Genomic DNA, 15,502 nt, shown 5'->3' with positions numbered 1-15,502 from the left:
TGGGGTTCATGGCATCTTGCATTCTTCTGATACCTTTGGCAAGACTTCATATGAGAAAGCTGCAATGGTACTTAAAAAGCTTATGGTCCCAACACAGCCAAAGCCTAGAGGACGTAATCCCACTCATTCCATGTCTGCAAAAAGAATTTTTGTGGTGGGCTCAAGCAAGTCAGTTAAACAAAGGCATGTCTTTCAACAGACCTCAAGCAGGTCAAATGATTACAACAGACGCCTCAGATCATGGATGGGGCACATGGAGGGCAGATGCATTCAAGGTCTATGGACACCAAGGAAATACATCTGCACATAAACCAAAAAGAGATGTTGGCAGTGATACATGCAATCGAAACTTTCGAAAATTCACTACAACAAGGACATTTGCTAATAAGGACAGACAACACCACTGTCATGTGGTATATAAACAAGCAGGGAGGCACTCATTCTTATCCCCTCTGCAGACTAACAATGATTCTCTGGGAAAAATCCCTGAGTCTGGAGATACATTTGCAATCCCAGTTTGTGCCAGGCAAGGACAATGTACTGGCGGACAAGCTGAGCAGAAATTTCTTGGATCCACACGAATGGATGCTGCATCCTCACATTTTCTCACAAATAACAAAGACATGGGGAAGACCGGACGTAGATCTCTTTGCTTCTCACATGAATCATCACCTGGAAAAGTTCTGCACAAGGATCCACCATCCTCTAGCCTGGAAAACGGATGCTCTCTCCTTCAGCTGGAATTCCCTAAAAGTTTATGCATTCCCTCCTCTACCTCTGCTGACCAAGGTGATACTGAAGATCAAAGCAGAACAACCAACAGGCATTTTGATAGCTCCAGACTGGCCAAGGCAACACTGGTACCCATTGCTGTTGAGCATAACTCGGACCAAACCGTGGCCTCTGCCCCTATGGCCCCTGCTTCTAACACAACACAATTACAGGACTGTCCATCAAAACCTGGAAACATTGCATCTGACAGCCTGGAGGTTACCATGACTCCTTCCGCTATCTCTCTTTCCAAAAAAGTTCAAGAGATCTTACTGGAAGCACGCAGACCTTCCACCAGAAAAACCTATTCAGCCAAGTGGAAGAGATTCATCATCTGGAATGCCAACAGGGGTCAGGATACAACATTACTGAGTATACCTCAGATATTGGAATACTTGGCAGAAATGTTTCATACTGGACTCTCATATTCTTCTATAAAGATTCACGCCTCAGCAATCTCAGCAAAATACAATTGTGATCCACCAGTGTTTTCACATCCTTTGCTAAGAGTTCCTAAGGGGGATAAAAAATATCAAACCTCCCAGAAAACAGCCAGTACCTGCATGGGACCTCAATTTCGTTTTGGAAAAATTAACTCTTCCTCCTTTTGAGCCAGCAGCAACTTCAGAAATGCAATTTATATCATGGAAAACGTTTTTTCTATTGGCAGTCTCATCTGCAAGAAGAGTCTCGGAGATACAGGCACTCATGGCAGTACCTCCCTTCCTCATTTTTCATCAGGACAGAGTTTCTCTAAGAACCAATCCTACATTCATGCCAAAAGTAATTTCCAGGGTGTCTCTAAATCAAGCTATTTACCTGCCTACTTTCTTCCCCAATCCTCAAAACAGGGGGGAAAAACTGCTGCATACTTTGGACATACACAGGCAACTACGCTACTACTTGGACAGAACTAAGGCCACCAGAAAGTCTGACCAACTGTTTGTAGCCTATGCTGCTGGAGTACAAGGAAAAGCAATCTCCAAACAAACAATTTCAAAATGGATTGGACACTGCATCAGATTCTGCTATTCTTTCCATGGAAAAGGTGTGCCAGCCAATATTAGGCCACATTCCACCAGAGCTATAGCCACATCCACAGCTTTCCTAAGAGGAGTGGCTACAAAGGACATTCTAGAGGCTGCTACATGGAGCTCTGTGCATACATTTACCAAGCACTACAACCTGCCCTTATACTCCAGATCCCGAGCAGGCTTCGCTTCGGCAGTCCTACAAGGCATTTTAGCTACACCATCCCTTTCTTAGTTCCATCCACCCCCAGCTTGGCTATGGTATTCAACCCATATGTTATGACTGCAGTTGCATTCTTGAAGGACATAGTACAGTTTTGTACCTACCATAAATGTAGATGTCCGATAGATATGCAACTGCAGTCAGATTTTCCCACCCTCCCACCCCTTTGCAACTTTCTTTATGGGTCCACTACCCCTGTTCCTATTAGCTGGGGGTATCTCCTGTGGTGTATCTGTTTATTGCTGTTGTGCAAGTCTGGAATTGTTTATCCATTCACTAAATTTAGCCTTCCTAGGAGGGCACCTGGCATCTGGGGCAAGAAACACTGAAGAAGATGGCGTCAGCCGATGCCTTCATACTCCAGCCGTTCTGACGTTGGAGAGGAGGCGACTCCAGCCGACGCCGGACCCAGACTTTGGAATCCGGCCGACCGAGGGCTGCCTGAGGCAGGACAACCCATATGTTATGACTGCAGTTGCATATCTATCGGACATCTACATTTATGGTAGGTACAAAACTGTTCTGTCTCAACACTGTCAAAGTTTGGAAACAGTTATACCACTAATTCCTTGCCTACAACAGGAGTTTTGATGATGGGCACAAGCTTGTCACCTCAACAAGGGACAGCCTTTCACTCAACCCACAGCCAGGCAAACACTGACAACAGATGCATCGGATTACGCCTGGGGAGCACACATGGCAGGAAAATGTATCCAGGGTGAGTGGCCCACAGAGCAAAGACATCTCCACATCAATCAAAAAGAGATGCTAGCTGTACAAAATGCTATTATAGCTTTCAAGGACCTGCTGCATCCAGGACAATTACTACTAAAGACAGATAACACCACAGTTATGTGGTACATAAACAAGCAAGGGGGCACACACTCCTACCCCCTCTGCAGACAAGCCATGACCTTGTGGAACACGGCTCTAAACTACCAAGTTCATCTGCAAGCACAATTCCTGCCAGGAGAGAAAAACACACTGGCAGACGACCTAAGCAGAAACATCATGGACCCCCATGAATGGGAATTGAACCCACAAATATTCAGAATGATAACACAAAAATGGTGGAGCCTGAATATAGAGCTGTTTGCCTCCCCAATCAACTGCCAATTACAGAAATTCTGCACAAGGAGCTACCATCCACAAGCATGGAAAGTGGATACCCTCTCATTCAGCTGGAAAAAACTACAAGTATAAGCTTTCCCTCCTTTACCTCTCCTTCCAAAGGTACTCATAAAAGCCAGGCAGGAAGAGACAAACATGATCCTGATTGCACCAGACTGGCCACGCTAGCACTGGTACCCAATCTGAAAGAACTTAGCACAAGAACCACCCTGGATTTTGGCTCAAATCCCACAGTTGCTAACACAGCACAACAATCAGATACTTCACAGCCAGCTAAAGACCTTAAATCTAGCTGCATGGAAAATTCCTTAGTCAAGCAAGCAATGCCTCTCTCCAAAGCTGTTATGGATGTCATTCTGGAGGCCAGAAGGCCTAGCACCAGGAAAGCATACTCGGATAAATGGAAGAGATTCTGTGCCTGGAACCAAGTGCACAGCCTTGACCCTCTTGTCCCAAACATTCCTCAGATACTGCAATATTTAACTGAGATGCTGGACAAAGGCCTCTCCTTTTCATCCATCAAGATCCACGCCTCAGCTATTTCTGCTCATTACAACACGGATCCACCAATTTTTTCTAATCCTGTGCTCAAACAGTACCTCAGAGGGGCTAAAAACATAAGACCACCCCGTAGAGCACCTACACCAACTTGGGACCTCAACTTTGTTTTGGAAAAATTAACTTTACTTCCGTTTGAGCCAGCTAACTCGGCAGAATTAAAATACATCTCTTGGAAAACTGCTCTGCTACTGGCAATAACATCAGCACGAAGAGTTTCAGAATTACAGGCACTAATGGCAGTGGAACCTTTCCTCATCTTCCACCAGGGCAGGGTGTCTTTAAGAACTAACCCTACGTTTATGCTAAAGGTGGTATCAAGTGTGGCTCTGAACCAAACTATTCACTTGCCAACTTTTTATCCAAAACCACAGAACAAAGGGGAGAGACTACTACATTCTTTGGACGTTCACAGACAGCTGCGCTTCTACTTGGACAAAACCAAAGCTTTCAGAAAATCTGAGCAGTTATTGGTAGCATACACTGCAGGAGCACAGGGAAAAGCCATTTCAAAGCAGACTATTTCAAAATGGATAGGACACTGTATATGTTTCTGCTATACCCACCATGGGAAACCTGTACCTAGCAGCATTAGTTCTCACTCCACCAGGGCAACAGCCACTTCAACTGCCTACCTCAGAGGAGTACCTACCAAGGATATTTTGGAAGCAGCAACATGGAGTTCTGTGCATACCTTCACCAAACATTACCATTTGCCTTTATACTCCAATCCAGAGCTGGCTTCGCCACTGCTGTACTGCAGGGTCTTATAGCCACCCCTAATGCCTTATAGATCCAGCCTCCCTACCTCAGCTTTGGGATTCCACCCAAGTGTAATGACTGCAGCAGTGTAACACGATGAACATAGTACAGTTTTGTACCTACCATAAATGTAGATGTTCGAGTGTAAACACTGCTGCAGTCCAGGTTACCCTCCCTCCTTACTTTCTGGTACTTACCTAGGTCATCTACCTTTTATTACCTATGGGGAGTATTTGCTGGTAGCTAAAAATGGTTGTTTGCTTTTCTTTTGTATATTTTACTAGCAATTTGAATTGCCTACTATTTGGGGGCACCTGACATCTGGGGCAAGAAAAACTGAAGAAAATGGCATTGGCTGCATCTTATATACCCCTGTCGTACTGATGTCAGGGAGGAGACTACAGCAACTGACGCCGGACCAAGACTTTGGAACTCAGGCCGACTGGGGAACCACCTGACGGCAGGATAACCCAAGTGTGTAATGACTGCAACAGTGTTTACACTTGAACATCTACATTTATGGCAGGTACAAAACTGTACTTTCTAACTTCCTCAGTCCTGTCTGTGACCCAGTTGGCTATCCACCACGTGACTTAAGGGTTTGTACCTAACCTCTTGAGTTTGTCAACAATGCCCGAGTGGGGTATAGTGTCACATACCTCGGCCAGGTCAAGGTAGGCAGTGTTATCAATTTTTTCCTCACCCATTGCATTTGTAACCTTCTCAAAGAAGTCCAGCAGGTTGAGTAGGCATGATCTGCTCTTGAAACCAAACTGGGTTAGGTCCAGTGTCTGAAGGTTTACTATTTCTCTGTTGATCATCTCCATGTTAATTCTTTCCATGGCTTTACATACAATACTAGTGAGACTTATGGGTCTGTAGATGCCCCACCCTTGTGCAGAGGGATGACTGTTGCCTTTCGCCATTCATGAGGCACGAAACCTGTTTGGAGGCTACAATTAAATAGTAACTTCAGAGGCCCTGATGGGTAATGTTTCATGCTGTTTAGAAGGTAACCTGGGATATTGTCCCGGCCCATTGATGCAGTGTTCTTGGCCTTAGACAGAAGGTTGAGGGGAGAGAAGGGTAAAATTAGAGCTGAATTTATCAGCCAGGAGGTTTGCTATGTCTTCTGGCTCAGTATAGGTGGCTCCATTTACAGTGAGCTCTCCACATAATTGTGTATTGCCTTTGAAGTTGTGGACATAGCTAAAGAATGCTTTCTGGTTGTCCTTGGCCTGGGAGTCCAAACTTACCTCAAATATGGCTTAGGTAGACTTTATTTGTCCTCTGGGTTTTAGTTTGATGAGTGCTTTTATCCTACTGGGTGCTGCACCTCCTAATTTTTGCAGTGATTTTCTTCCTCCTGTTATATAGCCAGTTGATTTTGCGATTCCACCAGGGTGGCTTGTTTTTTGAGTTATTTCTGTACTTCCTGATGGGTACAACTGCCTCTATGCAGCTATTAACATGCTTGTACAAGGTTTCTGTGGAAAGTTCTGCATAGACCGCAGTGTTGTCAAGGTTTATGGGGACTTGAAATTTTGCCAGGTTCTCACTTAATAGCAGAAGGTTAGCCTTAGAATAGTTCCTGAATATTCCAAGTTTAGCTGTGGGTTTAGGTTTTATTTTCACTTCATGCTAGATTTTACTTCAACAGAATGAAGTCTGTACATAAGGATGGTCACCATTTTAAATCTTTTTATATGGTCTTGCTGTGTTCTGAAGTTTTCAAAGTTAATTAGGATTGCATATCCTTTATCTACATCTCAAAGGGTCTAACCCTCTTTTCCAGACCAAAAGTCCTTCCTGCTAGGTGCATGGGTACATCTTTTGTTTTTCAGACATTCTACTGTGGATGACATCTCCGCAGCAGCAACTTGGTTTACCCTGCACACCTACATTAGACTTTACAAACTCAATTCCCTCTCCAGATCTGCAGCAGTCTTTGGTTCCATCATACTATGTGTTGTCTTGCCATGATGACAACCAGGATGTAAATTAGCTGGGGAATCTGCCCCTGTCAGTCAAGACAGATGGGCGGGTTGTCCCTTTTCCTTTGTAGTGACAACCCACCCTCCTCCTCTCTTACAGATCATCTTGTATTCCTTTCAAGACTTACAGGATGTTAGAGCAGTGCCTGATGCTTAAGGTTTGGTTCTTTATCGTTTTCTATTTTGGGCCCAGTGTGTATATGTATATGTCTGTATTTGAAGATATGTCTATGTTGTGATTCGGTGATCATTTAGTCACATCAAAATGGCAACTAGTAAATGTGTTGTGAGGAATAGAATGAAGTATATGGTACCCCTACCCAAACCAGATGACGAATGGGAGGAAGAGGAACAGTTCGTATCGGTTGAGCTGTCAGGAATTACTGATCCAAATTTTCTTATGAGATCCAATAACAAGTGTAAGATACATTGGCATTGACACAGATCAGCCTATCATACAGGTGGACAGACGTGTATTTGCTGGTCTGTATGAAGATGCACTTGGGACATGTGTTATATTTGAAGAGCAATTCAACCAAGATTCTGAAGCTGAAGAGAAAATTACATTTAAGTGTAAATGCCACACTGCGAAGAAACTGAAGATGACACAAGCCACTCCTCATTAGTATAGTGGTAAATATCCCTGCCTGTCACATGGGAGACCGGGGTTCGATTCCCTGACGGGGAGGCAGTTTGTTGAGGGATAGGTTCCTGACCCAGAGACTCCCCTGACTCTGAAATAGACTGCCCATACATGTCAAGCAGAGTGCCTCTTTGGTCCTCTTCAAAAGGAACCTTGACGATTGGATGGGAGATAAGAAATTCATTTAGACAGAGGTCCGGGGAAGTAAATAATGTGGCAAGAAATAGCCAGGGTATTGTTATGGCTAGGCTTGTATAGGCCCTGGGGCCGATTGCCTAGTACCAACCTATGAACCTATATACATAAATATAAATTTCCCTGCCATTAACATATTGCCATTCACTGAGGCAGTTCTGTCCAATAGTAGAAGGAGAGTTTGATCACTGAAGCTCTGATTAAAAAAATTTTGCAAGCTCAAGTCTGTAGTCAAGATGGATGGTGAGGTACAAAAAATGGATGGTGAGGTACAGAAAAGGATCAGTCATTATGGCAAGTAGGTAACTTGCATTTCCTTTCAGTCAGTGCCATAATGACCATTTTATTAATAGTGTTGCTAGCTTACTTGTGTTGCCTTTCATGGGAAGGAGAACAGCAGTGCCACATCAGAAAATTAGCAATTTTTTCAGTAAAATCAGTCTGTCTTTCTGTGATGTCTTTTTACTAACAAAAAAAAAAATCAGTTTGTCATTTATGATATATTTTTTTAACAGTTTCACAAACTACATCAGCAGGAGAAATACGAATAAAAACATTAGAAGAAATTCGGAGAGAAAAAGCTGCAAGGAAGCAGGCAGAAATTTTAATGCAAATCAAGAATGAAACCTTGGATAAACAAGGTTGCATAAATGAAAGCTCCAGCAAATGTATTTCCAGAGAAAATGTCGACTCTTCGCAGCGCTTTAAAAACTCCTTTTCAGGTCTCCAGACATTTTCCAAATTACTTAAGGAGAGGAAGCAGAAACGAATGGAGATGCAGAGGCAGAAAATGAGCCTTTCCACACAAAACATTGAAATGAAGGACAAAGAAGATGCAGCATGTAGCCAGGAATGTCAAACTAAAGAACTGAGGTTCCCTGCAGGGCTTACTGGAAGGTTTCTGAAACAAACCAAACCTTTTGATCAAGTTCGGGTGAAGACATTGGAGGAGATTCGGCAGGAGAAAGCCTTAAGGGGGCAGCATATAGTGTCACAAGGTTCTGACTCCACAGTGCAAACCGAGCCAGCCACTGCAAAACGAAAACGTATTCGACTAGTGAAATTGGGTATGGAAGTTTATTATAAGTTGTAAATTGTGCCTTGTAATGTTAATTCATAATAGTGCAAGGTTGGAGAATAAGCATAAAAATAACCGTGAAAGGTAGGTTATTTATCCTGTCAACTGTTTACTATTTCTTGTAAAGTCAGTGCTGCAGTATTGATCGTAAAGAGGGAATTGCCTCACAGACCATCCAGCCTGACTTTTAGCTGTTGAATTTTCCCTCTGCAGAGTTGTCTAGTAATGCACCACAGGTATCAGAAGGCTGGGTACTTCAGCATTTTCATTTTTTTTTTGCACTTATCATTGGGTATGAGTACCAGCCAGGTTACCTCTAGTGCTGTGAAAGGTACCCATTTCAGATTATTTTTCTACTCTTTGTAGAAGTTATTGCATTATTTCTTTCTTTCAGATTTTTTTACTCAGACTTTCAGATCTTTCCAAGGCCAGTGACATCCTTGAGAAAGGTTACCGACCGGGTGGGTTTGGTTGGCAGATACCATCGAACAACTTTTACTTTCAGTCTGTTCTGCCTTGGCGTTGCTCATAAAAACTGAATATAAGCTTTGTGTTTCATATAAAAAAAAAAACTGTACAACATAGGACAACTTTGAGTGTTTCTCTGAGGCATAAAGAATTTCATACATTAAGACAGTAAGCAGCTGTTTCTTTTTTTGGAAGGAGAGTTGTCTTCCAAAAGCACTGTCGGAATTTAAGTGCTTAAAGGAAATGGATAAGCAGCTTGCAGCCAAAACTCACAGGAAAAAAAGTACAAAGGCTTTCTGACCGCATCATCCCTTAAAAGGGTTGGGAATGTCATCTCCCACAAAGTTGCTGATTTGCCATTTCCTGTCTCCAGCTAATAAAATGCTGCCCAGTAATAAATAAAACCATATACTGGATGGATTTGGCAGGAAAGTTAACGGTTCTTCCACTTTGAATATTACAAATTAACTGCTAAACCCATATGTGCTGTATCAAGACAACATTGTAAAGTAATTTGAGGAGGTGTGAAGAAAAATTACAAATGCAGCCCTAAGAGCAGTACCTTTCAAAACTTTTGCGAGCTGCTATAAAAGATCGTAAGCATGTTGTTAACTAGTACTGAGATACCATAGTTCCTGCCTGATAGACTGCTTGCTTGCCTTGGAACTCAGCCCTTGCCCAAGGACAACAAAGAGATCCTTTTAAGTTTCCTCTAGACAGAGTTACTCTTTGAGCCTCTATATGATGTGGTCATGAAACTGGAGGAAGAAAGCAAAAACATTTAGGCATTTTTTTTTAATTCCCTGATACCAAAATATAATTGAAATCTCTCCATTAAGCAGTAGCACTTTTATCTGAAACGGTCTTTTAATAGACAGCTTAGGCAAAAGAGTTCATGCTGAAAAGGTTAGTAGAGAAGCAGAGATAGGCATCCACGCAGGATCAGTGGTCCTACACCCTCTGAAGAAGGTGCCTTTCAGTTCTAACCCCCCTTCCCGACCTCAGTAGTTAGCAGGACTGTTACTTTTGAAAACCCAGTGAAGTGACACACCACAGACCTGTACTGAAGGATGTGTTAAGCACAGGGTGCAAGGTTAACTTTAGATCCATTTTGTCATCCATAACTGTGTCCTCCATCTCACTAAGCCATATAGTTCTGACAAGGTCCAACTTAACAGATAATTGCCTTCGAGGCCATAGAAAGAAAAGAGCATGGGGAAGGAGGGAAGGATTTTGTTCCAGGCCTTTCCTGATACCCAGAAAAGTGGTGTTGGAGATGGCATGCTTGCAGGTAGCCTGTGTGGCATGAGTTCCAGAGATGTACCTTTCTCCAAGGCTTTACTTGACTTCCTCCCCAAAAGAAAGTCGGTGGTGTAAGATGGGATTCAGCTGGCACAATCTTCAGACCTTTCTTGCACTCATTTCATCATCTTTCTGTGATGCGACTGGAGAGTATTTTTGGTTTACCAGTTGACTTCTCCAAACAAGTCTGTAACTTCATAGTTAATGTGGGATAATGTGGAATCCTAGTATTCTGCTCATTTTAGCAGGACATGGTGGAATATTATCAAAACAGGGTGGTCCAAGGAACATGGACACAACAGGAGGCCAAGTTGCACATCAGTGTACAGGTGATGAGAACAATCCTCCTAATATTGCAGATTTTTCAGGAACTGCTCCTCCAAGACTCAGTCTGTTACAAAGCTCAAAGTCTCTTAGTTGGCTCATGGCTAGGTAGTTATCCCATAGTGCACTAGTACAATCCCCAGGTCTCGTTTGCCGCATCTACGAGTTCAGAAGTGCTTCTTGCTTGGCTGTGGCCAAATTCAAAATTTTTTTTATTATTAGTCACTTTACTGATATCTTCAGCTAGTTATCCTTAATATTAGCCAGGTAGAAGACAGGCAGGCAGGCAAAACACGAACATTTCTCCTTAGGGCAACCAAATCCTTTTTTGTTAAAACAACAAGATAAGCGCTTTCTTCTCAATTTTAGACAATCAAAGAGACTTCATCAGATAAAGCTAGAAAAAACACAAAACTAGATTTAAAAACCAGAGCCAAGACCCAGATGACATCATTTCTTGCTAACAGGATTAACCATTTTTAAAATGACAGTATTAAAATCAAATAACAGTGTGCCAAGATCTAAACAATACTGTACCAGTTATAAAAACATCAAACACTATGGCATTAAACAAGAACTTCATCTCATATAATATCATCGCTACCTTATAAAATATATAAAATACATATACTAAAAATTATAAATGCACATAAAATGTATGGGCAAGTAATTGAATAAATATATGTGTGGTTAAATGGAAATAGGCAAAACCAAGCTAAATATATATATATATTATATATATATATATATATATATATATATATATATATATATATATATATATATATAGTAAAAAGATATATATATATATATTGTCAGGGTAATGTAATCACATACTGTTAATACATATTAATATCCTAAAAATGCATATGAAAATATATAAAAATGCAGTAAGTATGGAATAAATATGAATAAAAATAGGAATATGTATACACACACACATATATAAACCATGGATGCAAATACAACATAAATATTCAAATATTAGTGTCCACAAATTAGTCTACTCATTGCTTTTATCTTTAGTAGACTACTAATTGACACATTTTCATTCAAGCCTGGCCAATATATTGAATTAAGGCGAAGCTGCCAAGATAATTCAATTTTTTCAAGCAGATATGGCCAAACACCACCCCTAGGGGGAAGTGTTATATTATTCAATACTACAAATTTAAAATCATGCTGTGGGTATACCATAATATGTTTTGCCAGTGCATTGCAAAGGATATATGCACAAATGTGGTATGTGCTAGTTTTGTAAAAATATTTTAGAAACTGAAGTAGTGGAAGTAAATGGGATGAAAATTTGGGTAAAAGGGAAATTCTCTTGTTCAAGAGAGAGAGTGGTTTATTGCGCCCTTTGTAGTAATTGCCCATGTTTCTATATCAGTAAAACCGAGCGTAGGTTGAAAAGTAGAATAGGGGAACATTTAAGGAATGTTACGTGATGGCCATGAATGCAATGAACTAGCAAAACATATTATGGTATACCCACAGCATGATTTTAAATTTGTAGTATTGGATAATATAACACTCCCCCCTAGGGGTGGTGTTTGGCCATATCTGCTTGAAAAAATTGAATTATCTTGGCAGCTTCGCCTTAATTCAATATATTGGCCAGGCTTGAATGAAAATGTGTCAATTAGTAGTCTACTAAAGATAAAAGCAATGAGTAGACTAATTTGTGGACACTAATATTTGAATATTTATGATGTATTTGCATCCATGGTTTATATATGTGTGTGTGTGTATACATATTCCTATTTTTATTCATTATTGGCCAGGCTTGAATGAAAATGTATCAATTAGTAGTCTACTAAAGATAAAAGCGATGAGTAGACACTAATTTTTGGACACTAATATTTGAATATTTATGATGTATTTGCATCCATGGTTCATGTGTGTATATATATATATATATATATATATATATATATATATACATATATATATATATATGTATATATACATATATATATATATGTATATATACATATATATATATATATATATATATATACATATATATATATATATATATGTATATATACACATATATACATATATATATATATATATATATATATATATATATATATATATATATATATATATATATATATATATATATATATGTATATATTTCTGTTTATATTTTTATTCATATTTATTGCATTTTTAAATATTTATATATTTTCATACGCATTTTTAGGATATTAATATATATTTACAATATGTGATTACATTACCCTGACTTAATATTTATATATATATATATATATATATATATATATATAAATCTTTTTACTATATATATTTTTCTATTTAGCTTAGTTTTGCCTATTTCCATTTAACCACATATATATTTATTCAATTACTTGCCCATACATTTTATGTGCATTCATAATTTTTAGTATATGTATTCTATACATTTTATAAGGTAGCGATGATGGTTATATGAGATGAAGTTCTTGTTTTATGCCATAGTGTTTGATGTTTTTATAAGTGGTACGGTATTGTTTTGATCTTGGCACACTGTTTGATTTTAATACTGTCATTTTAAAAATGGTTAATCCTGTTAGAAGGAAATTGTCATCTGGGTCTTGGTTCTGTTTTTTAAATCTAGTTTTGTGTTTTTTCTAGCTTTATCTGATGAAGTCTCTTTGATTGTCTAAAACTGAGACGAAAGCGCTTATCTTGTTGTTTTAACAATAAAGGATTTGTTTGCTCTAAGGAGAAGTGTTCGTGTTTGCGTTTTGCCTGCCTGCCTTCTACCTGGCTTTTCTTGGAGTATTAGTTTTGTTTTTGCCTTGGTGTGATCCTTAATATTAGAGTTAGTTATCTTATAGATAGTGTTTAGAAGCATTTTTGCCTTTTAATTAGTTCGTTTTTTTGAGAACTTGTTGGCCATTGGCCCTTGTTGTTCTCCATGTGGTATCCTGTGTGCTAGTTTCTAATATATTTGATATTACGTAAGTCCGCATTTGTGTTAGGACCTTGTTTTTTTTCGCTTTTTCATATATTTATATTGTGTGCAGTGTTTTTGCTAGTTTTTAATACACTTTCTATTTTTCTGTAGATCCGCGTTTGTATTAGGCTCTTGTTTTCTCATTTTTATAGATTAGAAGATTGTGTGCAGTGTTTGTCTCATACTTTGCGTGCTGCTTAACTTTCTTTTTTTTTCTCCGCCTTAGCTGACCAGCTAGATCCGTTTAAGTTAGAGGACCTAGTCCTCGGTTATCTTTCAATTTTATAATAGGGCTAGGCTAAGTTAGAGGACCTAGTCCTCGTTGTGTTTGTTGTGTACTGTCTTAGGGCAAGGCCCGTTTAAATTAGAGGACCATGTTTTCCTGCTGCTTGTGTATAGAGCTGTGTTAAATATGTCTAAAGAGTCCAAAGATGGCAGACTTTCGGGTTTCAAAAAATGCATAAAGTGCTCCCAGAAGATGTCAGTTACAGATAGCTACAGTAATTGTATTTATTGTCTCGGAGCCATTCACTTGCAGGAAACTTGTTCATTCTGCCATTCCTTTTGCTCCAGAGTTCTCCAGGAGCGGCAGAACAAGTTCTGAAAGGTCTCCTCAAGCCTTCCTTCGAGGAAGACTTAGCAAGCTCTTCTTCCTCCTCAAAGTCCCATTCATCCAAAAAGGAGAAGGACAAGTTGGCCAAGAGGCATTCTCCGGCGCCGACTAGTGTATCGGAACCTCTTTAGAAACAATTGAAAATGGATAAAACTTCTACCTCCTCGTCTCCACTGTCCTCGGAGCCATTCGAGGTTGTCGATGTTGACACTGTAGTGTCTGTCCCAAGCCTTTCGGAGCCGACAACTGAAAAATTGCATCGGAGCCAGTCCAGAGATCTTTTACCAATCTCCCCAACCTTAAGATCTCCAATTTTACAGAGATCCAGATCGCTTACTCTGTCATCCAGATCCTCCAAGAGCCTGTCAGAAGAAGATGTGGAGAGAGTGATGCTTAGACTCTTGAAGTCGTCTGCTTTGCCCAAATTGTTGTTGGCTCTGACCCAGTCTGTTCCGGAGCCACCTGAGTCCATTCTCCCTGATGTTCTTCGTGTTTCACTGTTGCAGTCATTACATTTGGGTTATCTGCTTGCAGTAGCCTTCAGTTGGCCTCATTAACAAAGCCTTGGGTCCTGCGTCGGTTGCTGTCTCTTCTTCCGTGACGTCAGGTCGTCAGGGTTATAAAACATGCAGCGGACGCCATTACACTAGTCTTTCTTGCTGTGTGGTGCCAGAAGCAGAAGCAGTTTGCAAGTGCCGGTCGGCCGACTCCTGAAATTTTCGTTTTCGAATTTCAGAACCGAAGTCTTCAACTAAAGCTAAGTACCCCATTGGGGTAACTTTTCTTGCTCCTTACTGATGTCAGTAAAAGTTAATAATTGCATTTCTTGTGGAAAGCAAATACCTCACAAAGATTTTCATTCATACTGTATTCCTTGCCTAGGCCCTGACCATGACGTACCTTGCTGTCAGTTTTGTGCTTTATTTAATCAACGCACTATCTGTCGTCGGTATATTTTCACCTCTAAATATTTCGGTTCTCGGTTCAATTATCCAGAAATGTCGTCAGTTAGCCATCCGACTACCGGTATTCCAAAAAAATGCAAAGATAATGACAGTGATAGGCCACCTAGGTCCAAATTTGCCGATGACGCTTTTCCTAAGCCCAGTTGCCAGTTCGCCGGTACTCAGTGAGGTGCTTTTGCAGCCCCTGATACCCATTACTTCTGATTCGCAGGCCTCTACTGAGACCCATTCGGAGTCTGGTATGCCGTGAGATGCTTCAACTGTGGAACCTGCAGATGTCTCTACCTTGGATGGGTCCGGAGCTGCTGTGCAGGCACCGGCTTCTGAGGGTGTATTTTCAGGCCTACGGACTTGCATATTAAACCGACTCCTCCTTCTTCTTTAAAGCCTAAACCTCAAACCATGCCTAAGAAACCGATGCCCAGGCAGCATGCTCAGGCCTCTATGCCTAAAAAACAAATGATAAGAATGGCTGA

The 15,502-nt window shown here is 40.4% G+C and overlaps 1 protein-coding gene across 1 annotated transcript in view; it reads left to right on the top strand.

The window, feature by feature from the left end:
* Positions 1 to 15,502, top strand: part of LOC122805962 (zinc finger CCCH domain-containing protein 11A-like) — a 1,052,395-nt gene that overhangs the window by 552,538 nt on the left and 484,355 nt on the right. Inside the window, exon 15 of the mRNA XM_044076203.1 lies at positions 7,824 to 8,375. Coding sequence (XP_043932138.1) covers positions 7,824 to 8,375 — 552 coding nt within the window. The remainder of the gene's footprint in view (positions 1 to 7,823; positions 8,376 to 15,502) is intronic.

This window comes from Protopterus annectens, chromosome 7.part0 (genome assembly GCF_019279795.1).
Source record: "Protopterus annectens isolate FY-2018-M chromosome 7.part0, PAN1.0, whole genome shotgun sequence".
NCBI classification, from domain to species: Eukaryota; Metazoa; Chordata; order Ceratodontiformes; family Protopteridae; genus Protopterus; species Protopterus annectens.
This window is presented reverse-complemented; position numbering and strand designations above follow the sequence as displayed.